At 38.4% G+C, this 27,496-nt stretch overlaps 1 protein-coding gene across 5 annotated transcripts in view; it reads right to left on the minus strand.

The window, feature by feature from the left end:
* The window catches only part of UBE3D (ubiquitin protein ligase E3D), a 174,893-nt gene that overhangs the window by 143,998 nt on the left and 3,399 nt on the right, over nucleotides 1-27,496 (minus strand). For 4 of the 5 annotated variants that reach the window (XM_004044335.5, XM_055391463.2, XM_055391459.2 and 1 more), the window contains 4 exons: nucleotides 22,867-23,063; nucleotides 19,193-19,283; nucleotides 9,449-9,680; nucleotides 3,434-3,503 (listed from right to left, as the gene is read on the minus strand). In XM_004044335.5, the coding sequence (XP_004044383.1) occupies nucleotides 3,434-3,503; nucleotides 9,449-9,680; nucleotides 19,193-19,283; nucleotides 22,867-23,063 (590 nt within the window). Of the gene's footprint in view, nucleotides 1-3,433; nucleotides 3,504-9,448; nucleotides 9,681-19,192; nucleotides 19,284-22,866; nucleotides 23,064-24,303; nucleotides 24,416-27,496 lie in introns of those variants that run through there. The other variant, XM_055391461.2, reaches the window with a different exon arrangement.

The following is a 27,496-nucleotide window of genomic DNA, read 5'->3' on the forward strand; positions in this document are numbered from 1 at the left end:
TGAGTCCTGGAGTTTAAGATCAGCCTGGGCAACATATGGAGACCCCACTTCTACAAAAAAATTAGTCAGACATGGTGGTATGCACCTGTGGTCCCGGCTACTTGGGAGGCTGGGATGGGAGGATCACTTGAGCCCGGGAGGTTGAGGCTGCCATGAGCCATGATCACACCACTGCACTCCAGCCTGGGCAACAGAGTGAGACTATGTCTCAAAAAAAAAAAAAAATCTTTATTGTAATCTTCTTTCCCATTTGCTTCAATCTAGGCTGCTATCCTATAGTCCTGCTGCCCACTCCTTACCCTGGGACTTCCTTATCCCGCTCTCCTTTATTGTACACCTTGTTACCCAATTCCATGTCATCTCTTCCTAGATTGAATCCCTAGTTTAGATTATTTATATTTTATGGTGAATTACTAAGAAAAATAAACCTTTGAGAATTGTGTTTTGAGACTTTGTTATTTGCAAAATGGCTTTTATTATTTTCATATTTGACTGATAGCTCGACTGTGTATAGAATTCTGGGCTGAAATCTTTTTCCTTTCAAATTATGAAGGCACTGCTTCACTGCCTTCTAGCTTTCAGCTCTGCTGTTAAGAAGTTCAATGCTATTCTAATTCTTAATCTGTATTATATTAACTGCCTTTTTCCCTCTGCAAACTTCATCCTTGGTGTTCTGAAATTATTCACTGTTGTGGCCTGAAGTGGCTTCATTACTATCCCTCTATTAATTACAGTGGGTACTTAGTGGACCCTTTCAGTCAAGAAACTGAAGTCCTAGCTCTGGAAAATAGACTTGTATTTTTGGTATTTTTGTTATTGGATAATTTCCTACATTCTGTTGTCTCTATTCTCTCTTTCTAGAATTTCTATAAGCTAGATGTTGGTTGTCCTGAAAGGCTCAATTCACTTACTCATTCAACAAATACTTACTGGGCACTCACTATGTGCCAGACATTACACTAAGTGCTGAGATTACAGGGATAGACAAGATAGACAATGTCTCTACCTTCAGGAAACTTAACTGATTACATATATTTTTTGTACTTCTTTTTTTTTTTTTTTTTTTTGAGATGGAGTCTTGCCCTGTTGCTCAGGCTGGAGTGCAGTGGCATGATCTTAGCTCACTGCCATCTTCGCCTCCCGGGTTCAAGCGATTCTCCTGCCTCAGCCTCCCTAGTAGCTGGGATTACAGGTGCATGTCACCATGTCTGGCTAATTTTTGTATTTTTGGTAGAGACAAGGTTTCACCATGTTGGCCAGGCTGGTCTTGAGCTCCTGACCTCAGGTCATCTGCCCATCTCGGCCTCCCAAAGTGCTGGGATTACAGGCTTGAGCCTCCGTGCCCGGCCTCTTCTTTAATTTTCAATCTCTGTCTTTTGGTTTTAATTTCTGGCCTAATTCTTTACTTTTATCTTCCAATTCTTTGATTTTTTTTTTCTGAAGCTATTACATTTTTAAATTCCACATTCTCTGAATTATGGAAGCAATATTAGTTTATTTCTTCAAGGGCATTTTTTTTTTAAGATTTTCTTCTGCTGTATACATAATGTGTTTCTTCTCAGTGCTTTTAATTTGCTTGCTTAATCATTTATTTGCCTTGGTTTCTTTTTTGTTGATTTCCTCAAATATTTGGTGATTCTCAACAATTCATTTCAATTTTAGTGTAAGGCAGTGAAATGCTGAGAGAAAGTTCTTGGGTATAGGTACAAGGTTTGTTGACTGTAGGATGAATGAATATAAGCTCTCTCTTTTTTTTTCTTTTAAGAGATGGAGTCTCCCTATGTTCTCCAGGCTGAAGTGCAGTGGCTATTCATAGGTACAATAATAGCGCACTACAGCCTCGAACCCCTGGGCTCAAGTGACCCTCCTGCCTCAGCCTCCCAAGTAGCTGTGACTATAGGCATGCACCACTGTGCTCAGTTTAACCTCATTTTTGTTGAACAACATAACCTCATTTTTGGTTGAATGTCCCCAAAGAATCAGTGTCTGCAAGTCTTTTCTCTAGTTGGTATTCTTCCATTATTAAAAAAAAAAGGGTGTGGGGGAGGTCTTCCAATCTCCAACCTTGAGGATTACAGAAGCAAGTTGAAAATGAAGTGGGAAACCTAGAAGTCTAGTAGCTGTATATATACACTTTGAACCAATCATTCTGCTTCCAGCCCCTTGCCTCAGACTGCCTTCCCTGTCACCTGCTGCCTCCAAATTCTGACTAGTTTTGGGGCTCTACAGAGATTATTGGCCACTCCTTATCCAAATGATCTACAGACACCAAAGCTGCAGCTCCCTCCAGGCTGCCAAGTGTGTTCCAAAAAAGTTTGTTTACATCTCTTGTTTATGTCATTGTCATCTCCTCTCCATTTCTCTTTGCCTTTGTAGATATACATCTTTTCATTCCTTAACTGACATTTTAACAGGACTTCAGGGAGAAAATAATTTAAAAATCAATTCACCTTAATTAACCAGAAGGCTTAACTTTTTCTAAGGTGTTGCTTCAGGGGCTTGCTTTCATTTTCCAAAAATGACGTTAAGGATGGTACCTTTTACTAACTCATTTTGCCTTTCTGGCTCACTGTGAACAAGTAACTTCTTACAAGATTTTGACGATTAAACAAACAAATAAACAAAAAAATACCATCATCTGCCTTCCCTTAAGTACAACTGCTTCATGTAAATCACATCTTCTAATTAACTGTATTAAAAGTAATTATTCATCATCCACAAGCTAACACAGCATGTTGTAGTTCTCTAGACACTATAAACCATATCTTTAAACAGCAATGCATTTTAATTATCAGGATTTTCATTATTATATTTTAAAGTAGTATAACAGAGTTTACATAAAATATAATCAATGCTACTGGGGAACCAAAAGAATAAGGGACAAAGTACAAAATTCGGAATGTTTTTTTCTTCCATTTCAACAGGTCCTCTCCCATCCCCAGCCCCAAAATACAGCCCCAAGCCAGATGGCCACCAAGAAAAACAACTTCTCCATCTCTGGGCACCAACTCTTCTGACTGAGGAGGTGTATTAAGAAAAAAGCTCTGTTTTGTGAGTTACCAGGAAGGTAAAATTAAAAAAAAAAAGAAGAAGAAGAAGGAAAGAAAGAAAGAGAGAAAAAAGCTCCAATTTTCTTGAAATAGGCCCAAGAACAAACTTTATACTATTGCTTTATATCTACAAAGAGGCTATGAAACTCTGAAAATGACTCAACTTCTTAATACTTAAAATTCAATACTCTGTATTTATGAAGGTCAAAATATACAAACTTCTTGGTATATTGGATGGTATGTTAGTTGGGGTCTATTTTGAAAAGCACCAATTCCACAACATATATTAATCATCTATCTTTCCTATATATTTACTATAAAATATCATTCTGGCTTTTAAGCAAGAAGCCAATCATTTTGGTTTCTTGTTATGAAATTCTTACCTGATGACACGGTCTCTCCCAACATTACCTTGCAACGCTTACAAATTACTTTGGTATTTGCCTTTGGTTCCTGTAGAACAGAAAAATGTCATTTAAATGTCATTCAGCTTTTCTTAAAAGGAATATATAATTTTAACATAGTCCCCAGAGTATACATTGAACTTTACATTTTATTCTGCCCTCTACTAAATACTGGGAATACATTTAGCTTGTATGCATAATTCACATGCACAGAGAAAATTTTTCAAGTCTTAAGAAACGGTAACACACAGATTCACTTTTCCAAAACTAGCCACTTCTTGATAGTCCAAAAGTTGCCAAATAATTTGAATAAGTAGTACCTTACATTTCTAAAAAGCACTTCCAAATAGCCTTATAACTTAAAACAGGCAGATGGTGGGCAACAAAGACAGGGTTGATGACTTGCCTCAACTCATGTGTATAGAACACAGAAGAATCAGAACTTGAACTCACACTATTTTGACTCCTAGTCCAGTGTAATTTATGTAAAAGTAACCCATAACCCTTAACTACAATAAATGAAAAGTTAAAAATATCTAGTCTGTTCATATACTTCCATTTTTTCCACTTAGGATCGGCACTGTAACTGGAAAGACAGGCAGTGCTCTGGGACAATTCCTGAAACAAACCTAAGCTTCAAAAATCCAAATTCGCTATTTGAGATACAGATTAAAATAGCTAGCATTTGCCTAATCAATAAAGAATATGCCTTTTCCCATCCATAGTTATACCTTTGTTAAAACCATACATTCCTCTCGTCCAGATATACTGTAACAAGGCAGAAGCCATATACAGTGGGCAGGGAAAAGGAGGTTCTACAACTCTGGATACTCCAGGGTACCTTTCCTGGGAAACCACAGAATAGGTGTAGGCTGAAGTAAAGAAGGGCAGTGACTTCTGATGTGGGATAATATGTGTATTTAATCTAACGAAAAAAATTTTAACTGATTAATATACATTTGAGTATAAGTATTTTTTCTTTGGCATAAATAATTTCCTGAAAAATTGAATAAAAAGTATATTTAAACTGAGTTCCATGGAAGTGCTGCTAGTAACTGACAGAGCTGATGTCTGAATCTGGGTCTCTCTGATGCTAAAGCTTCTGAACACTATGCTAAGTGTTTTCCAAACAACAGCTCATGTGCCCCATTAGTGGGAACCAATTCATGGAACCAATTCAGTGGGTTACTGTGTTTTGGTTTTTTTTGTTTTGTTTTATTTTGCTTTGTTTTGAGACAGAGTCTTGCTCCATTGCCCAGGCTGGAGTGCAGTGGCGCGACCTTGGCTCACTGCAACCTCCACCTCCCGGGTTTAAGCAATTCTCTGCCTCAGCCTCCCTAGTAGCTGGGATTACAGGCACCTGCCACCATGCCTGGCTAATTTTTGTAGTTATAGTAGAGATGGTTTCACCATCTTGGCCAGGCTGGTCTTGAACTCCTGACCTCGTGATCCACCCACCTTGGCCTCCCTAAGTGCTGGGATTATAGGCGTGAGCCACCACACCAGGCCTACTGTGTTTTTAAAAAATGAAATACAATAGAACAGAAAATATGACAGTGCATCAAACACTGAGTAAGTACTGCTTCAAGAAACTTTTATTTGAGGTGTGTTTGTGTATGTGTGCATGAGTGTATGTGTGTTATCAGATCTTGATGTAAAAAAATATATTCAATGCTGGGCACCATGGCTCACACCTGTAATCCCAGCACTTTTGGAGGCCAAGGCAGCCGGATTATGAGGTCAGGAGTTTGAGACCAGCCTGACCAACATGGTGAAACCCCCGTCTCTACTAAAAATATAAAAATTAGCTGGGCGTGGTGGTGCGCATTTGTAGTCCCAGCTACTCAGGAGGCTGAGGCAGGAGAATCACAGGAACCCGGGAGGGGAAGGTTGCAGTGAGCCGAGATTGTGCCACTGCACTCCAGCCTGGGCAACAGAGCGAGACTCACTCTCTCTCTCTCTCTCTCTCTATATATATATATATTCAATCAGGGGTCAAAGTCAAGAGCAACAGCACAACTCATACTGGGGTCTTTCTCTATGGCCTATTCTTTCCCCCAGCCTCAAACACATGCAACTAGTAAAAAAATCCGTAAATGCCTACAGCTCTTCTATTTAAAAACTTCTGAGATGAATCCCTTCATACACTGAATTAACCTTCAGTAACATAAACACTTATTCCATTTTTTCCTGGTCTAGCTGCAGTATTTGGACAGATTCTCCAGCCTTCCTCAAAAGTCTCTGCTGAGGAAACAAAAGCACACATGAACTTCATAAGTCAGTTCAGTCCTGGCTCAAACTTTTACCCAGGCACACTCCCAAAGTGGGCCCCACAGTGTGCCATCTCTGGCCATTGCACTGACATCCTTATCAGGCACATCACAAATGGCAGGTCTCAGAGCCTGACCCAGGTGGGAAACTGGATGGGGTCATACCCATGAGAGGTAAGAGACAGACACAGAAACCTAGGAAGATGCCAATTTATTCAGGTCCAGGAGGAAGAGAACTCAGAAAGCCAGTATGGTCTACAAAGGGTGCCATTCTGGCAGTTTAATGCATTCTTACAGTAAAACATACCTGCATGGCTCCAAGTTGATATTAAAAATATTTTTTAAAGAGTACTATTTTATACAAGTTAAATCTGATCACACTCATTAAATGTTACCAAAAACTAAGGGCTTTACTAAAAACTAATATTGGTATTGTAATAGCAATGCTTGAAAAGAAAGAATTTTTCTATTTGAAGCAGAAAATTTTTTTTCAAGTGCTTTGATATGTACTTCCTTTGTAACTGCTATCACAGAACATCTCACTTTGTCTTTCAAGGGGGCAGGAGAAGTGTTTTTTGTTTGCTTGTTTTTAAAATAAGATTCTATCCTTATCAGACATGGGTAATCAGGATTTAAATATCAGCTCAACAACAACCAAATTACCTCAATCACATGTGTGGCTCCTGATTCAAACAAACCTATGCTAGATTCTTTTAAGACAATTGATAAAATCTGTATATGGCCTGGTATTGTATCATCAAGGAATAATTGTTAATTTTATCAGGTGTGATAACGGTGTGGCTACATTTTTTAAATTCCTATTTTTAGATGTAGGGATAAAATGACAAGACTGTTTTAAGCACTTCAGGAAAAAAAGAGCAGATGAAGCATACTTCATGAATCCATATTGAAATTTGCAATACTATTCTTTTTATACTTGTGAATACTTAGAGTTTGACAACACATTTTTCTAAGAAAACAAAAAAGACACACTTATGGATTTAACAAATTACCAAAATCAACTAATTATTACTAAGTACTCCAAGAAAGAAAAAAAGGTAAAGATGTTAGTCATCCTTGCTAGCAGTAATATTAATGTAATCAAAGATCAATTTTATTTGCTCTTTAAAAAAGAGTGAAGCCTTGAATAATATTTTGACTCTTATAAAAGGATGAAATGCCATCCTTATCATCCATTATATAATTTTTTTTTTTTTTAGACAGTGTCTCGCTCTGTCACCAGGCTGGAGTGCAGTGGTGCAATCTTGGCTCACTGCAACCTCTGCCTCCCAGGTTCAAACGATTCTCCTGCCTCAGCCTCCTGAGTAGCTGGGACTACAGGCCCCCGCCACCACGCCTGGCTAATTTTTTGTAGTTTAGGAGAGACAGGGTTTCACCATGTTGGCCAGGATGGTCTCAATCTCCTGACCTCATGATCCACCCGCCTCAACCTCCCAAAGTGCTGGGATTACAGGCATGAGCCACCGCGTCTGGCCCAAGATGCAAAATTTGTATTATGTGGGCAGGCACAAAATAGCACAAGAGAGGTGATAAATGAATACACCAATAGGGAAATCTTCAGCAAGTATCTTTTAAAAATAAGTAGATATTGCTGCAATAACAAAGGCTCCAATAAAGTATTATAAACTCTAAAAGGCTATGGAAGAAAAGAAATAGTGTTGGGCTTCATGTTTGTTTGTGCTGTTTTTAAAAGCAGATCTTTTTAATTAAACATATTATAACACATAAATTTCATTTAAAGAGAATCTCTGCTTTGTAATGCATTTTTCTTCACCTATCCTTCAAGTAAATAATAAGGCAAGTTGTGTAATGAAGCAGCCTAACAGTGTGGGAACTCTACAGAGCAAACCTCAAAGACAGACATTGTTGTGGACTAATTAAGTCAATATATCTGAGACTCCACAGGGCTGCTCAGAGAGGTGGATTAGCCTCGTGTCCTCCCTTTTATTTTCCCTTTGTGTCGTTTCAATTTCTAAGGACCCTTGATATTGTCTCATCAAAAAAATGTTTCCCAAGAGATACGATTAGGATGCTTTGTTACTATGTGACATTTCAAAACCCTGCTAGATGGCTAGACTGGGTGATAGAAGAAATAGGTTTTCAATAGCACAGAACAGCCTTGTTCCCACAGGAGCCTTGAGAGCGCTGTTTACGCAGTCCCTCCAAATTTATGTTTCTATTTTGGTCACAGGCACACTCTTTGGACTGCTACAATATACAATTAAAGAGGGACTTTCATCTAGGCTAACTTGAAGAAAATCTTTTCAACAGCATCTTGTCTTGATAGTACAGAATTTCCCACAGTCTCCTTGATACTAAAACTGTAATGTCTAAAAATATGATGGGTCTTTCTTTAATGGATAAGACAGCTGTTTACTATGAAGAGAAATTCTTGTAAATGGCATCACATAACTGATAAAGATGTAAATGTGAAGAATATATTTCAGCACAGAGTGCTGAGTTTACTTAAAAAGGGAAACATGGTTTCTCTGATTTAATCTTTCTCTACTACTTTTCTGCTCACAACTTCCAAATGTTTTTGAAATGTATAGCTTAATCATAAAGATGAAATTTAAAACACATATAAAGTATTGGTATATATTTAGATTAAAATACAAATTTAATTAATCATATTAAATATAACAAATATATATTAACTTACTATTTACCTTTTAAAATATAAAATGTAAAGTACTACATTTCACCAAAGTGAACCATATTTAGATAAAGGGATTTCTGTTTACGGTGTAAAATGAGGCACTTAAATGACTTTATCTGACAACAACTTAACCTCCACATTTGACGAATTTCCTTCATCTCCCTCAGAATAGTTCTACAAACTAATTTACAACCTAAGAGCTGCCCACCTACTGCATATTTCCTGCAGTCGCTCAGTTATTATTACAAAAATTAAATGAGTTCTGAATGAAATTTAAAATACAATGTTTTAGTTCCCACCAATAATCAGATGTTAAAATGATTCTCTGGGAATGATTTTCTTTACTTTTTAAATAATATCTGTATTGACTGGCCATCAGTGGAATGATTTCTCACATGGGCCAAGCCAATGCCATTGATTTTCTTTTAAAATAAAGTAAAACACTTGTTCTCTGCAGTGAGAGAAAATTGCCTTCTTCCCAAAGCAACTTATGCAGCAAGAGCCACCTGACCTCACATTGTCAAGCACCAACTCAGACCCTGCAACACAAGCTTTTTATCTCCATTCCTGGGCTCCTCCATTCCTCTTTTTACTTGATGACATCTCCATTTATGACTTCAGCAGAAGTCTAGACTATGGGCAGAAATAGTAAAATACCTCAGCCTAATAGTATAGTAGATATCCTGGAGCAAGACAACACTTTTAACCTAAATCAGACTATTTAGGATAAAATGCACACAAATTATGCAATATTTTCCTAAGAACAAGAAAGCAAGGCATTTTGTTTGTAAAACGGTAGCACTCGCAATTCTAAGCCTGCAGAGGTCTTCCTCTCCTTATTCTTCCAGGCGCCTGTGGCTGTTTTAGTTTAAAGCCATATGCTCTTCCTGTTTTGATAAAGCAGTGATAGCGATGACAGTTGAAAATAATGAATTTTGGCCTTTACAGCAGTCTATGTAACAAGCCCTTAATTAGGAAAAGATTGAAGAAGCCAGTATCTAAGACAGCCTCTAAATTACCATTTATTTTGAAACGATATTTTACCAATTTACAATGGTTGTCAGAAGAAACACAGCACATCTCCACTGGGGATAGTTCAGGTCTTTGCTGCCACAAACTGGTTCTTAAATTCACCAAGAAGAAAGAGTCTCCAATAAAACAGTCATTCTCTTGCGGATGAAGTGATTTATCAGCAAAGGGGTCAGGATGACAACACCATTCTCCAACTAGAGCTCCCCAGTTCTCACTCGGCAGTGGGAGCACCCTGAGGAGTTTCCTAGTGGAAAGAGGAAAAATCATTTTTCACAGAACAAAATGGTACTCACATTTTCTTAATTAAATGACCATAAAAGATGAAAGAAACTCATTAACCACAAGGCTTGCAATGCTAATTTTTTCCCCAATTATAAAAGTAATATATACTCACTACAGCTAATTTTGAAAATGCAAGGAGGTATAAACAAGGAAAAATCATCCTTTATCTCACTACCCAGAGATAAGTAACTAAACATGACAGTGTATTTCTTTGCCATCCGTTCAAAAGATATATCTGTACATATCACACGAAGTTTGAGAATCGTGAATAAACATACTATATCTTGCTTTTGTTGTTTTATTTAGATGAATCCTAATTAGTCCACAATATTCTATTCCATAAGTACATCAAAACTTTTGAGATGATTCCCTCGACTGTTAGATATTTAGGTTTTGAGTTTTTCATTATCAATAACTGTGATGAATGTTCCTGTTAGAATATTTATGAACATATCTATTTTCCTTGGAAAGAATCCTATATAAGTGTGAGATGATAAGCACAAATTATATGCATATTTTAAAACCCAACACCTATTTGGTGAATTTCTTTCCAGAAAGGCTGTGCCAATCTATAATTCTTCCACTCACCCTTTTCATAAATGAATACTATCATTTTTCCATTTCTGCATTAGTAATAGGTGAAAGTATTTTCAATGCTGCTTTAACTGGCAACTCTTAAATTACTGGTGAGATTCATCTAGTTTTGCTACTTATAGTCTACTGTGTTTCTTCTGTGAATTGTGATTAGTGACTATTTTCCAGGGTGGTATTATTATGTTCTTATTAATTTGTAAAAATGTGTTCTATATTAAGAGTATTAGCCTTATGCTTATTAATCTGTTACAAATTTTTTTGGTGTTACTGCCTTTTATTTTGGTTTACGTGTCTTAATGATCAGATCACCTAACAACTTTCTTCTATAATTTCTTCTATTACTATATTTTAGTAAACTTTTCATTTTGGAATAACTTTAGATTTACAGAAAACTTACAAAGGTAGTGTATTAGTTCCCATATACACTTCACCCAGATGGCCCTAAAGTTACTATTTGATGGTACCATGGTAGATTTGTCAAAACTACACACTTTGAATTCCACCTGTTTTTCCACTAATATCCTTTTTTTCTGTTCCAAGATCTAATTCATGATAATACTTTGCATTTAGTCATCATGTCTCCCTAGTCTCGTCTGGTCTATAACAGTTTCTCAATATTTCCTTATTTTTCAGAAACTTGAGATTTTTGCAAAGATCAGGTATTTTACAGAATATTCTTCAATCTGAGTTAGTCTAATATTGTCTCAAGATTAGGCTGGTGTATGGATTTGGGGAAAGAATCTCACAGAAGTGAAATGTACCCTTCTCATCACATCATATCAGAGAATATATCATATCAACACAACTTAGTGATGCTAATCTTGATAAAGTCGTTAAGGTGATATCTGCTAAGTTCCTCCTTCTAACAAAACACAAATACTAGTAAATTAATGTACATTCAGATGTTATAAGTTAAAACATTTAAAATGTGAATGCTACTTTTTTTTTTAACAATTCCCCCATGTTAACCATTTTCCTTTGATTTCCCCAATCAACTGAGTTGCATAAAAGGGCAATTACAGTTCAGAAGAGGGTACACAATTTATAACCGCAGAGGACAAAGCTAGAAACAAGAAAGGCTGATTTTAGTTTAACATAAGGAAGAACTTTTCCTTTGAAATTAGTATATGCTGCACCATTGGTATCATCAAAGTGCTGAGCCTGTTAAGCATACTGAGAAGTGATTCTTTCAACGTACATTTCCTGTAAGTCTACTATGAATAAGGCATTCTACTGGCACAAAATATGAACACATACAGTCATCTCTCTTAAGGTACTCATGTTCTAGTAAGAAATATAGACCTATAAACAAATAACAAAAGCACATGTTATAAATGCTGGTAACAGAGTAATGGCTCTAAATTCTTGCAGTTGGGGGGTGGGGTGGGCGGTGGCACCAGGGGGAGCAGTACAGATCCCTTTGAATATTTAAGAAAAGTGTTAGCCTCTTTCCTCAAATGTACATTTCTACAAGCACACAAAATCTGCATATTACTTTAGGGGATTCATGGATCCCCAAGACCAATCCATGAATTCAAGGCAATAAACACAAACTGCTACAAGAATAGATTGTACACAGACTTCAGAGAAGAGGTAACATCTGAGCTGGCCTTTGAAAGATAAATAGTAGTTCTCCAGGCAGTGAAAGGAATTAAGGGCATCATGGAAGAGACAATATGAAGGTAGATGCCATATATGTTTACCTTGCCACTGTATTTCTACTGTCTTACATTGCTCCTAACGTATATCATGAGCTCTTAAATATTTGTTGAAGAAATGAACTAGCGTATTTTGATAACTATGATGTGTGAAGCCCCTGGTTGCGTCTGTTGCACACTGGAATTAAGGGGTTAAAAACCTTTTCCCTTGCTGCTTGAGAATCTGATCTTTGGTTTAGCCACCTAGCTCTGTTACCCTGGAAACCAGGTAAGAGCTTAGGCATCCACAAGATTGCTAGGCAACACTGCTTACGGTAAAAATGATCCTTGGTTGGTAAACTGCATCTGAACCAGGAAGAAATATGAATGAGCTGTAAATGTCTGATAGGATACTTTGGCCTTCCCTGAATGCAGTTTCTTCTTGGGAACCCTACAAACTATATCAAGAATTGTTACAAGAGATACTGGCTGCTTAAGGCAGGAGGCTTCTTCTGAGCCAGGGCAGCTCCCGTACCTCCCTGATGTGGAGCTTATGCTTTGTACCTGGAACTACGTCGTGTGGGGAGACAACAGTCCCCAGAAAGGTATGTGAGCTGTCATTTGTGCAAACATGCAGAGCCCCTGCTGAGAGGAATTCTTGATGCTGCCCTGCTGGCAAGCTGGCAAGGAATGTGGCCTGTGGTAGCCTTGTGAGTCCACATGTTTAGTTAACTTAAAAAGACCCTTGGTGGCCACTAAACACACCTTATTTCATTTAATGCTCGCAACAACTTTGTGAGACAGGAAATACCATTTTCCTGTACAGAGGAGGAAAGTGAGGCTCAGAAATGTTCAATAATCTGCATTAAGCCGGGCTCAGTGGCTCATGCCTGTAATCCCAGCACTTTGGGAGGCCCAGGCGGGCGGATTACGAGGTCAGGAGATCGAGACCATCCTGGCTAACACGGTGAAACCCCGTCTCTACTAAAAATACGAAAAATTAGCCGGGAGTGGTGGCGGGCACCTGTAGTCCCAGCTACTCCGGAGGCTGAGGCAGGAGAATGGCCTGAACCCAGGAGGCGGAGCTTGCAGTGAGCCGAGATCGCGCCACTGCACTCCAGCCTGGGCAACAGGGAGACTCCAGCTCAAAAAAAAAAAAAAAAAAAAAAATCTGCATTAAGTTCACACAATCAGAAGTGATCAGTAACGGCAGGTCCTTAGAATATATTCCTTCCCTGGCAATGCAGAACAGCCATAGAGGAGGAGACTTGGGCAGGTAGGATGGTGGCAAACTGTGTGGGGTGTTCCAGGCCACCCCTAGGGGTAGGGACTTGGTACCTCAGGTGGGTAGGAAGCATTACAGAATTTTAAACAGAATAACAGGTCAGATTTGAATTTTACCAAGAAGAACCAGCAGAAGAAGAGGGCAAATAAATTGCCTGTTTAGAGTGGGAGGGAGTTAGGCCTAAATAGGCTCCTGGACTTTCTCCATCATTAGGATTTTTTGTCTCCTGACATACTGCATGTAGTGCCAATAAACAAACCCTCAATACAGTGCAAAAGACAACAATGTCAAAACCCCCTACATGATCAGGGAAATAAAATTGCACCAAGATTTACAGAGATCTGGGAGACAACTCACATTAACACAAAATATGGTATTTTAAACTTAATGTGACCACATATCATGTGAATAAAAGCCATAATATATCCTAGAACCATCTACATAAGACAGCATGAGCAAGAAAGTGCCTAATCTGCAAGTCATTGCAAAGATAAAAGAGTTTTTAAAGCAGAAAAATTTTTTTTGATGTTTTGAAGAAAACATAAAACATTTAAGAACAAAAGATTTTAATCATTGCTTTACTGAAAGCATATTTATCTAAAACCCTGAAAAATATACTTTGATATGATCTACTTCCCAAGAGAACTTTCAAAATAAAGTAGATACCATTTTTTTCAAGGTTAGTTTTTAGGTAGAAACCTGGTGGAGCTCAAAAACACAGTGAAACGATTTCCTGAATTTTCTCTCAGCCTAAGATTCTATAATGAACAGCAACACAAATTCACAATAAATTAAAATTTCCTAGTTATTTTTAATGTACCATGAGCATAAACTTTTAGAAAACTTAAAATATCCAAATGATATTGATGTTTAATACTTAAACATATACACAAGAAAATGTATGCCCCTTAACTTTAATAGAGGTAAAGAAAAATGAAGAATGTGAAAATAAAGGAACATACATAAGAAAATAAAATTATGCCCCTTAGCTTCAAAATGAACCATTAATCAGTGATAATAACAATGGTAATAACAGCTTCTACAGACTGGATTATAATCAAGTGGACATTAAGAATATTAATAACATCAACTATCTAAAGCTCAAAATATGGCTGCTGGAATTAGATAAATTCAGGTGACATTCTCTGACTGGCAGGCCACAAATCCTATAAAACTAGCTTTAGCACTTTAATATTATTACATACATAGTATGATTTGAGCCATAAAAGTATAATTTTATTCCAAAAGTTTGTACAGTGTTACCAATAGTGCAGTTGGTGACTGTACTCTTTTTTAACCTCTTTGCAGAAACGTGACTGTATTCTTGGGAGTAGTTATTTTCAGGTTACAATTGTAGCTGGTCTGCCAAGTGGATCAATCAAGTGGTTGGATATCCTGACATCTCATGTTTCCAAAGATCCCATCTTGCTGGTTTCCCTCTAGGGTCTCAACGCCCTCATGAGATCTAGGCTGACACCTAGCACTACCTTGCCAGTGCAGGGAGAACAGGGCCAACCATCCAGAGACCTCCGGAGAGCCACTCTGTTTCAAATCATCTGAAAATCAAAAGGCTTGAGTTTGAAAGTTTGGCCAACTGATTTCATTCACATATGAGATGAATTTATTTCTAAAACACGTAAATTCCAAACACAAGGACTATTTGGCTGTTTCTGAAACTATTCACAACAAAATAAATTTTATTATTATTGCTGGATATTAGGGCCCATTAATCTTAACAAGAGCATAATAAAAAATTACATACATTCACACAAATTTTACAGAAAAACTACTAATCTGGTAAAATGTAAATTGGAGAATTTTATTATAAAGAAATGAAGCATTATTTGGTTTCAAATAACCAAAACAAATAGCTAAGAACATGTGACCTTAAATTAAGAAAAAACATTGCTATAATTAGCAGATATCATGTGTCCTGGTGCTAGTATTAAAAGCCATTAATGAGTCTTACTGTTTAAACTGTCCTCTATATCTTATTTCTATAATTAATTTGACAAGAACCTTTTTTATTTAAAAAAAAAAAAAAGAATAAGCATTAGTCCCAGACTATCAAATAATCATGAATCACAAAGTACATGAAACCCCAAATACAAATGAGGTTCATTGATCAGGTAATTTTCATGTTTCATAGCACTCTAACAGGTTTATCTAATCCGACGTCCTCATTTTGCAGATGAGGAAACTGGACCCCAGGAAATTAATGTAACATGTTCCCAGATAATAAGACTAGCCAGTAAGCAGATCTTAACTCTGTTCCCCTGCTCCTACAGAGGTGCTCCCAATACAGATAAATCAACATATTCCAAGGTACCTTCCTGGGAAATATGTTTACAATTAGTTGATTTTGGGCACATACATGCTCTTTTGAAAACCTTTGGTCTTGTTTTCTATTTAATGAGCATAAAGTTGTCCTTACCACTCACATAAAACAGATAACTGCAGGAGAAATAAGAAGAACACTGGGTTTGACATTAACAGTCAACATGAAATCCATGTGCAGTTCCTTAAGGAAGCATCTTTTTCCATACAACTCAGTCACAGGGCATGCTACCTAAGAGTTACAGGTAAGCAAAGCCTTCAGTCATTTACTAAGGATTTCTCTGCATTACTGAAGAGGCATGCATATGCCAGGCACACAGGTGTGACATAAAAAGGTTTTTGGGTAAGCCTTGCTTAAATGAGGCAAAGGCTAAGTCAAGTCCACTGTTTCTCAGAGAGAAAAAGAGAAAGGGAATTCATTTCCTTGGCACATGCAGAGTATGTGAATCACAGTCTTGAAACAAAAAGGTTTGAAACACTAAACTAGATAATTTGCTAGTTTGCTAATAAGAACAATTTGGAAAAGGGGGTAGAAAGTCTATAAAACCAACTTAAAAGACCTTGTCGAGCATTAACTATTACATATGTTACATCCTTTAACTCTCTTGACAAGTTTGGAAAATAGGCCTTATTAGAAGGCTGTATTAGAAGAACCTGAGGTAGTACAAACACAACTTCCCAGCTACTAAGTCATGAAGCTGGATTTCAAACCCAGTTCTCCATTCTCCTGCTCCTGCCTCCAGGGCCTGCCGATGGTCAGGGTTAGGAAGAGTGAGTGCTGCCCTTTTAGTTCTCAGTTCCATGACTGTAAAAGGGACTGACACAGAAGATACAGTTCCTGAACAGAAAAAATGGGGGCAACAGATAAAAGATTTTTCATATTATCATCCTGTTCCAATGAAACACAAATAACAGCCAATAATGAACCAGCATATCCTTTACTGTAAGCAGAACCCGGAAATACTGTTACACTGATTTAACATGTTCCAACTGTAACTTCTAGGAATCCCTATTGTTGTCTAGGAATGCATGTTTCAGAAACTTCTGAGAATTCAACCAATGCCTAAAATAGATTGAGAGAAGGAAAACACTCTTGGTTCAACTACAATGTAAACTGAGATCCCCTGAACCTTTCAGGATAAAGTGGGCCTGTCACCGAGTACATGCAGTAACTTCAACCCTTAGGTAATTCAAGCAAAGATGAGGTTCTCTCCTCTGCAAATTTAAAGTCACCTCATTTCTTACTCAAGACAGTCACTCTGAGGATCCTCCATTTGTAACCTCTCACTTATGCCAGAGTAACTCTGTGCCATCTCATCTACCTGGGACACTGACAGAAATCAGGAAGCAAGCAAGAGAGGCTGGTAGAAGGCCAAAACAAACATGTCAATGTTTATTCAATTCAACCCAGCAAAAATTGATTGAGAGCATACTATTTACGAGGGACAGTGCCTGATGCTGAGGATGATGATGATGATGATAAGAACAGTAATTATAGCAGTAGCTAATACATACTGAATGCTTGCCACGTGCCAGGCACTGTCATAAACACTTAAATTCACTCCATTCTCCTAGCAACCATATGAGCTAGGTCCTACTGTTAGCCACATTTTTGCAATAAAAGAATTGAGGCACAGAATGGTTAAGTAACTTGCCCAGAGTCACACTGCTAGTAAATGGCAGGTGCAAACCTAGTTGCTCTGGCTTCTGAGTCTGTACTACTAGACAGACTCAGAAGGGACTACCCTGTACTGCACTCTCAAAAGAGTAGGGATAAAGGATACAGGGGACAAGAAGATTATCTGCACTCCAAGAGCCTACAGTTTAATTGTGAAGACAGGCAAATAAACCTTAGAGGAACACCTAAACCAACCCAGGGTTCAGAGAAGGCTCATAACAGTACCTGTCCCGTCAGCTGAATTCTGAAGTTCAGGTAGGAGCCAACGAGGGGGAGACAGGGTGTGGGGTGCATTCCTCCAGGAAAGGAAGTCACTTTCATAAGGCCCCAGGGTGAAAAAATATCATGAAAAGGCTGTGGGGCTGCACATTGATCACCAGAGCTGTGTACAGAATGCCAGTCAATAATGGCATGTTTTTTTGGGGGAGGAGGAATAGGTTGGGGAAAGAGATATGAAATGTGAGGGTGGAGAGATAAATAGAGGTAAACTCATAAAGGTCCTAATGTAGCATGTTTCTGGAATTTATATTGGAGAAATGGGGGGCCATGGAGGGGTTTGACCAGCAGAGCCTGATGCATTTGAGAACAATTACTTAGTTGTGCTAAAATAGATCAGATGAGAGGACAAAACTACAGGGAGGCTCAATGGATGAGGAGTTGGCAACAAGTGTAATTAGGTGAACAAACAGTAGCCTCAACTAAGGTAGAGGCACTGGGATGGAGGAAAGTGGACTTATGTAAGACATGCTATGAAGAAAGCAGCAAAAGAACTTGGCAACTGACTATGGGGGGAACCCCTTAGAGCAAGCTGACCCACGTTAGACCATATGGCCCAAAGGCTTTGAATGTGGCCCAACACAAATACGTAAACTTTCTTAAGACATGAGATTTTTTTGGCAATTTTTTAAAAACTCATCAGCAATTGTTAGTGTTAGTGTATTTTATGTGTAGCCCAAGACAGTTCTTCATCTTCCAGTGTGGCTCAGGGAAGCCGAAGGCTTGGACTCTCCTGCCTCCAGAGGGAGGAACTTCTGGCAACACCAGGTTTCTACCTTGAGGACACAGGTAGAAGTACAGCATTACTGAGATAAGGAACACTGGAAGAGAAGCAGGTTTCAGATAGGAAGGAGCCGTTCACTTATAAGTCTTAGGAACATGGCTCAGGAAACCCATCTAATAAAGAACTCTAAATTCTTTAAATAGTATTAACAATAATTAGGATTTAATCTGTCTCTCCAGCTGATGAATGACTCGTGGCTGAAATTTTAGGAGTAAGGGTTTGTGCCCAAGAAACAAGAAGGCTGACATGAGGGACAAAAGAAAAAGAAATTAAAAAGCCTTAGGGACTGTAAAAAACCCAAAAACAACAACAACAACGAAAAAACCAACAAAGAGTCCTTCCCATCTCAACAGGGCAATCACAGCACACGGCAAGAATAAATGACAAAATTAACCTAATCATTGAGAAAAGGTTAATTTGTGCTCTGTATGCTCTGTTTTAATAAGCAGGAGAAATAGGAAATGGATTTTAGAAAGGCACTGATAAAAACAGTTCAAATAAAAAGTTTTGTGCAAAAGCCTGTTATGTGGAAAAAATCACTGAATGTGGAAAATGTCACTCAGCATCGTGTTGGATGAAACGCGACAGGTCCCATGTTTCTTTTCAGGAGGGAGGTGCTTCAGTGATTAGCACAGGTTTTCGGCCAAGATAAGCTCTCCTCTCTCAAAGCCAGCATCCTAGTGCTCCTCTTTATGTCCCTAAGAGCTAATCACTCTGCGATTGCTAGCAAGTTTTGTGGCTGATTTTGTTCAAAGTGACATTAAGCTGGCTCTCACTTTAAGGCCATATACTACTCCATTGGCAATTACTTGAAAAATTCTGATAGAAAAAGAGATAACCATTGCCAGGCACAGAATTAATCAGTGTTAAATATATTCCTTACCTGTCTTTTATTATGACTTCACCGCAGGATTGGCAATAAAACGTGCAATATTCTTGGGCTTGCGAGCTTTGATTAAACATTGAAATCAGTTCTAAAGGAAGTCAATGAAATAGCTAATCTTAGAGATTGAAACAAATATATTAACATACTTAAACAGTTCAATAGCCACGATAAATTACCATCCATAAACAGTTTATGATCCACCCAGAAGTACACATTTAATTAATACTATCTGATGACTCAAGCAGAAGCAAATATTGTGAAGTGTTTTTGAAAACAACAGATTTTGCTAAGTGTTCCAGAGACAGGTACTGCCCTAGATTACGCATGTAGCATTTGTTAGTTCTCTCATTCTAAAAATACCAACATTAAGGATGAGTGAAAAAGAACTATTTCCTTCTCATCAAGCTAACTACACAGATCTCCAACATTCTCAGCTTCCCTCTGCTGTGTCTCACAATAGTGTTTCATCAGTGTGAACAAATAGAGCTCTTAAATTTGAGTTTAATTTTTTTTTTTTTTTTTTTTGAGATGGAGTCTTGCTCTGTCACCCAGGCTGGAGTGCAGTGGCGCAACCTGGGCTCACTGCAATCTCCGCCTCCTGGGTTCAAGCAATTCTCTGCCTCAGCCTCCCGCGTAGCTGGGATTACAGGTGCCCATCACCATGCCCGGCTAATTTTTGTATTTTTAGTAGAGACGGGGTTTCACCATCTTGGCCAGTCTGGTCTTGCATTCCTGACCTCGTAATCCCCTTGCCTCGGCCTCCCAAAGTGCTGGGATTAGTGAGCCACCGTGCCCAGCCAACTTTGAGTTTAATTTTATTTAAATAAGGTTTATGTCCAATCTAGCATATAACCATATGAACAAACAAAGATCTCAAACTAATGTTTATTGGACACCTCCCTGGGAATGAAATGGCTCCAAAAAGAGTCCAGTTTTCCCAGATCAAAAATCAATTTCTAATGAAAGCTATGGTAAAACGTTGAAAGCTGTGGGGAAAAATGTATATTTCTCACACTATGGGAAAGAGCAGCATAAGGCCGCATGTTCCCTTAGTTTCCATTATTTCTTTTATGAAATAAGGAAACTTTCATTTAAAAGAATGAACTAAAATATGTCTGTAAAAATCTCATTAAAGAAATGAGGTCATATCCATCAGAATCAAGCAATGTGGATTTGGTTTGTGTTTTTCTGTATGTATTTTAAGATTTAAAAAAACTGATGCTAGAAGGTTTATGCCTTGGCAATTAAAAATCTTAACAGTTTTTAAGGGGTGGCCAGAAATCCCTATAGCACTAAGGTACAATAAACAGTATTATTCTTTAACTTTGAGCAGATTAAAAGGAGACCTAGGAATCCAAAATATTTTTTCCAGACCCACAAATTTTCAGTGAAACACTACCCTCTGCTGGCCACCCAGCATGATGCACTGGGTTGGGTTTAAAATTCAGTTTCTGATATAGAGGAATCCTGGGAGAGCGTTGCTGCGGGGGATCAATCTAATGCGTGTGCTCTAATAGATCCTACTGTAGCTAGTTCCACATCGAGGGTCACAGTTTGACACTCAAAATAGCAGTATACCAGTATGATGTTTACTATAGTTGTCCCTAAAAGGGTGTTCTTAGCATTGAAAAGTCATCTTTTTAAAAACCCTGAAACACAAACTGAAGGCTAAAACTTTCAAGTCACTTCCTACAAAACAGTTTGATTCAAGTTCACACCAGTACATATCTATTCATATTTATTCATTCCACAAATATTTATACACCATCTATTATATGGAAAGCACTCAGGCAATTAAGTGCTGAGGAATCTGTTTTGCATACTCTTTCATGCACTATGGAACGGGCCTTTGATAGTTTTCCTTTTCAGATATTTGAGCAAAATATATTAAAAGTGTAAAGAAATAGGAGACCAGTGAACACAAACAATATGCAAATCAGCACATAGCAGTCAATTTATTTTGTCCTATAGTTTAAACAATGTTTGCAGATTTAAATTTTTAAAAATAATTCCAGTTTTGATATTTGTATATTCAGTTACAGAATACAGAATATGGATGGGCAAAAACCCAATACTATGTCCCTGGTGGTCTCTATTCCTCCATCTCTAAAATCACAATCCCAGAAAACACTCCACTGTGGCTTTCATGCTTGCCATTCCCAAATCTCAGGATCCAACACAAAATTCCTGCTGTGGTTACTCTTGTGAAAGAGGTAACTGCTGTGAAGGAGAAGGTGATGACAACACAACATCCAGCCTCCCATGGCCTCTTCCCTGAAACAACACTTTCTCTGCCCATTATTAGGTGCAATCAGGGAGTCTACTTCCCAGCTCGGTGACCCTAACCTTCTTGCTATGGTTATTCCAACAGTCATTCCTAGTATTTATCCTACAACATTTAAGTGCCATGACATCTCTTTTCCCTACCCCTTGTTCCTAAAACTAACCCTGCCCAACTCAAACTAGTTATTCACTAACCCAGGACTTGAGCAAAAATTGCTCTCCAGCAAAAAAGAAATGAAACCCTCTCTATCTTCTCTTTCCTCACAAAAGCCAAGAGTACAAACTCAGGGGAATACTCAACATCTCCTAAATGGCTCTTCCAAACACTCCTCCTGACCCCATCTCCAAGATCCACATGGCTCAGATGAAAGGTTTATTACAGATGAGGCAGCAGCGAAGTGTCAGTGTGCAGCTGAAAGAATTACAATCTTTCTCTGATAATAAACATCACATAAGTCTTTTACAGCCTATTTCCCCCTTTGACATAATTTTAATCCCCCAAATCATATATTACATACATTGTAATAGATGTAATGAACCAATAATTTTATTCAATAAATAACCCTGAGGTCTTAGAAAAAGCAAATTTTCTACTGCCTTACCGAATCATTATACCAGTTACAAAATGTTGTAAATATAACAGGCATAGTAAAAGTTAAAATCAAATTAAGTATCAAACTCAACTGTAGGACCTTTTGTGTACTGTTTTCTCTATTTGGAACAGTCCCCACATGGATAGGATTTCCTTATTCAGGACTCAGGTCAAACATCACCTCCTCAGAGTGGCCTTCACTGATCATCCTTCAGCCAACCCTAGTCACTCCCTATCCCATTATTCTGTTTTATATTATCATAACACTTTTCTTAATATTTAAATTGTTTGCTCATTATCTGCTCCCACCAATTAGAATATAAGCTCCATGAGAGCAGACACCTCCCCTACCTTGTTCACTTCTGTATCCCCAGCACCTAGACTGATGCCTAGCACATAGCACAAACCAAAATATTTGTTGAATGAATAAATTTCATGTAATGCTTTAAAATCAATCAGGTCTTATACAACTGCCATCTGATTTAATCTTCCCATCTGTGAGCCAGAAAATTTTACAATTAAAGAAACAAGGCAGTGGGTAAATGGGAAATCTCTATACTTTCTGCTCAATTTTGCTGTAGGTGGAAGAGAAAGAAGGAAGGGAGGGAGGGAAGAAGCCTCAGAAAGGTTAAGTAACATGGTCAATTGCATACAGCCAATAACTGGCAGAGCTGACAAAGACCCTAGAGCTTCTCAACCCCTTCACCTGGGAAAAGTTCAACTTATCAAAGGAAAAATCACCTTTGGTTTATAACAAAAAGGTAAATACAGAAGCAGAAGTGCTAATATTACTCACTTGTGCCTAATTTTGCTTGCGCCTGCAGTCGCAGGTGCAGTCCATCTCCAACAACAAACTGTAGCCCACGGCAAGAGGAAGGTACAAGCCTGACCTCTGCTGGAAGCTGGATTTCTGTGCAGCCTTCAGGGGTTTTCATCTGGAGTGAAGATGGCATTATGGAAATATTCATGGGCATACCTCCTTCTTTCGGTTCTCTGGTAATTAAAAACAAAACCCAAACAAATTATTTCTCACAATGAAAACCACATGATGAAAGAAACAAAAATGGCCAAGGATCTCTTTCTTCCTCTTCAATAGGAGCTCTAAAGTCACTGCCCCAGAAAAACAGCAGCAAGCAGATCATAAAGGAAAGCAACCTACACTAGATTTAGATCTGATCAGAGTGCCCTTCACCATCACCATAATATACAAGTCCTGGGACAGATTTTTGGTTCTTCCTTCTGAGAAGAGCACTAAAATAATGTTTTATAGTAAATCAGAGCAAAGTACTGTTATTTCATATACAAGATTTTAATAAAGAGACCAAGATTCAGTGAAACAATGATACAAGACAAAAACTTGTCAATTTTAAGAATAAAAAGAATTAATGAAGAAAACGATACAGTGATGTATGAATATCAGGTGTGAAAGGACTTACTAATCCAATTCAGAGCAAACACAAATTACTCAGTATAGGCAATAAAGAGTAAAACACAGTCCCTGTCAAAAGCCCCCAGGTATCAAAAGTATAGAGGGGATAAAGGCATCTATGGAAATGACCCTCCTCTGAAACTGCAATACGCTTAGCAATGCAACAGAGGTACAAAGTACCATGGCTCCCTCTTAAGTGCAGACAGCAGGTCATCCACATGGTGTCAACTAAGTGCAGACAGCAAGCCATTTGCTTGAGTGTCATCTGAGTACAGAGGGTAGACCATGTGCTCAGGTGTGAATCTTGGTTAGGCCTTAGAAATCTGCCTTAGAAAATCTTACAGCTACTTTCTGGCTAGTTCCTTTTCAAAGCATATGGATCTGCACTTAGTTAGCAACACAGAATATTAAGCATCTGAGTTTTTTGCAGGGATGACAGTTTCAAACCCGAGTCAAAAGTTCAATTTCAAGAAATGGTGTTTAAGAAATAATGATCCTCTAAAACAAGAGTCAGCAACTTTATTTCTGTGAAAGACCAGATAGTAAATATTTTAGGCTTTATGAGCCATGTATGGTCTCAAAGTAGAATACATATTATACTTTTTATTTTTTAAAAAACAACCCTTAAAAAATGTAAAATCAGCAGGTCGAGGTGGCTCACTCCTCTAATCCTAGCACTTTGGGAGGCTGAGGTGGGAGGATGGTTTGAGCCAAGAAGTTTGAGACCAGCCTGGGCAACAAAGCAAGGCTCTGGCTCTACAAAAAAAAAAAATTAAAAAATGAGCTGGGTATAGTTGCACGCACCTGTAGTCCTAGCCACTCAGGAGGCTGAGATGGGGAGGATCACTTGAGCCCAGGAGGCTGCAGTGAGCCATGATCACGCATGTCAGCCTGGGCGACAGATCAAGAACCTGTCTAAAAGAAAAAAAGATACAGAAGAAAAATCCAACTCTTAGCTCACAGGCTGTACCAAAACAGGCTGCAGGTAGGATTTGGCCAATGGGCCACAGTTCTCTGACCACTGCTCTAAAGACAACACAATGTCCATTTGCTACCTCAATGACTTTCAAACTAGACTGTGTAGAGTTGACACTTCCAAGTGCCGCAAGAGATACCACTGGGTTCCTAAGTCCCCATTGCCACCCCATCTCTGGTTTATCACATTTCTTCCCAGTCCCAAAAACTTTAGTCATTTTATAGGGCCAAGCAAGAGAAGCATCATTGCAAGGGTGGTGACACAGTGGCCCAGCACGGATTTGAGAAACTAAGCAGGCTGTGGAGGGCATCCATAGGGCCAAGCAAGGGAGGCATCACTGCAAGGGTGGTGACACAGTGGCCCAGCATGGATATGAGAAACCAAGCAGGCTGTGGAGGGCATCCACCAGGAGGACCACTCAGCAGAGGTGTCAAATCCCAAGACAGGTGAGGAGGAAATCTGAACAGGAGGTGAGGCCAGCTCAGGATGGGGTTTCAGAGCCTGTCTTAGCTCAGCTGCTATAACAAAATACCATAGATGGGTGGCTTAAACAACAGACATGGCAGAGTAAGGAAGTTCCGTGCCTCTTCCTCTTCATATAAGGACACTAATCTCATCAGGGGGGCCCCACTCTCAAGAATTCATCTAAATCTAACTACCTCCCAAAGCCCCATCTCCTAACACCATCACTTTGGGGGTTAGGGCTTCAACATGTACATTTTGAGGGGACACAAACATTCAGTCCATAACAGGGTCCAAGCAGGTGAGGAGAGTGTCAACAATGAGCAGGGGGAGGTGGCAAAGGATGCCAGCAGACTATTAATTACATAGAGGGAGACTGACAAAATAAATAAATGCCACTAGGACAATGAGGGCCATGATTCTCACTGTGGGAGAATGGAGTTACAAAAAGAGAAAGCGAGGAAACTAGAATACACCCTATGGTGGTGGGGCAGAATTAGAAATACCTGTGTGAAGTCATGGTTTTCAATGTTTACAAATAGATACAGTAATATAGATAGTTGTAAATGCATGTATGTACATAGGTATGTAGGCACAACCATACATAGACATCATATATAAGTCATACACACATACCCTAGTTCTGGGAGAAGCGACATCCAACAGTGATGAGTACACTTAGTGCCCAGATCTTGGTTTGTAAAGGCCATTTTCTGCTTTAAAAAACGAAATGAACAAACCAGAAACAAAGTTCCTTAGTAAAATGACTACATCCAGGGCTGTAACAGGGAAAGAATGAAATAAGCCTGGAACATGTTGCTGGAACATGAAGAAATCAAAGAATGACAGGGACCTACCAAAAAAGACGCAGAAACCATCCAGAAAGGACTTCCTTGGCCACATCTGGTATAATATGAACAAAAAAGTAGCCCACTGAATAAAATAAAAAATAAAACCCGCTGAGTAACCCACAGTAAGAATCATGCATCCTTACTGACATACACAAATGAATAAAATGAAACTCTGATGAGGAACAGGGTATTTACATAATCTCAGAATACCTCTCCAATTACTGATTACGAAGAGAAAAAGAGTAACTTTAAGGTAGAGAAGCATGGCAGACACTATCTTACTTTAAGTGCTCAAAGTTAACATAACCAATTTGATGGAACAAAGCAAAATCATGTGCCACCTGACAGGAAGCCTCACTTCTGTTATATTCCTGCCAAAGACGCAAAATCTGAATCTTGTCTTGAAGAAACATAAGACAAATCCAAATGGAAGGATATTCTACAAAATGATTGTACTATCATCTTGCAAAGTGTCAGGACCATGAAAGTCAATGGAAAATGAGGAACTCTTCTAGATTGAAACAGACAGAGGAAGCATGACAGTGAAATGCAATGCCTTATTCTGAACTGGATTCTTCTGTTATTAGGGATATTATGTAGACAACTGGCAAAACATGAATGATGTAAGATGGTAGCAACACATTTCCCAATTGTGAGTGTTGGATGATGGTTCTTTAGGAGAATTCCTACTTTAAGACTAAGTTTGATTGACATAGTTCATACAATAATTTCATACTTGAGGCTTTCTTCACCATTGACTTGTATTCTGTCAGGTATCACAACTGCTTAAAACTATCCAATGACTTCATCTCTCACTCTAACTACAAGCTAAAGTCCTCTCGATGGTCCATAAGGCACAGTGGTATAGCAGGCCCTGCTACTACAAGCTTTGGAGAACCTGTTGTTAAAATTCTAGGAGTTCTGCAAAGCAGGTCAACTCACCTCACCCAGTTGGTAGGCTGAAGGTCATACGTGGTGAAAGTATTCACACCAAAGAAATCAACAAATGCTTCAAATCAAGACCTTAGTTTGTCTTTTTGTTTATTTTCATGGAGAGTAGGTTATTAAACATGTACCAGCACACTGCCATAAGATCTTTTACTATGTGTTCCCCCAACTCACCCACATCTCTCTGAACTAGGCACCCTTTCATACTCACTTTCTCTCAAAGGGAAATTGTCTCCCACCAGGTATGGCAGTTCTACACCCCACCAGTTACAGTTTAATACTCAAATGTTAGTTTCTCATTTGAAATAAAAGATTGTAACTTTTTTCTCCCCATTCCTTTTTTGTTTAATTTTTTCTCCACTTCTATCAAATATATATTTATTTTGTATATTCTCTGCCGCCTCTTCTCTACTGCCACCATTAAACCCTATGCTCAACAAAGGCAGGTGTTTTTGTCTTTGCTGTTGTTACTGTTCATGGCTGTATTCTCAGCACTTAGAATTTGAATTTTTGGCACTAGAGTAAGAACACAATAAACATCTGTGGACTGAATAAATGAATGGCCAAAGTTTATCCCAAAATGCTAAGATATCTTAATATAAATAGATCTTTACATCTATGAATGTAAACTTTGGAAGCCAGACTCTTTTTAACAACCCACTATGGCAGGAATTAATCCATTCCTGAGAGAGAACTCACCCAACCATCTCCATGGGAGGGCATTAATCTATTCAAGAAGAATCTGCCCTCAGGAACCACG

The sequence above is a fragment of the Gorilla gorilla genome, chromosome 5 (genome assembly GCF_029281585.2).
Source record: "Gorilla gorilla gorilla isolate KB3781 chromosome 5, NHGRI_mGorGor1-v2.1_pri, whole genome shotgun sequence".
Lineage (NCBI taxonomy): Eukaryota > Metazoa > Chordata > Mammalia > Primates > Hominidae > Gorilla > Gorilla gorilla.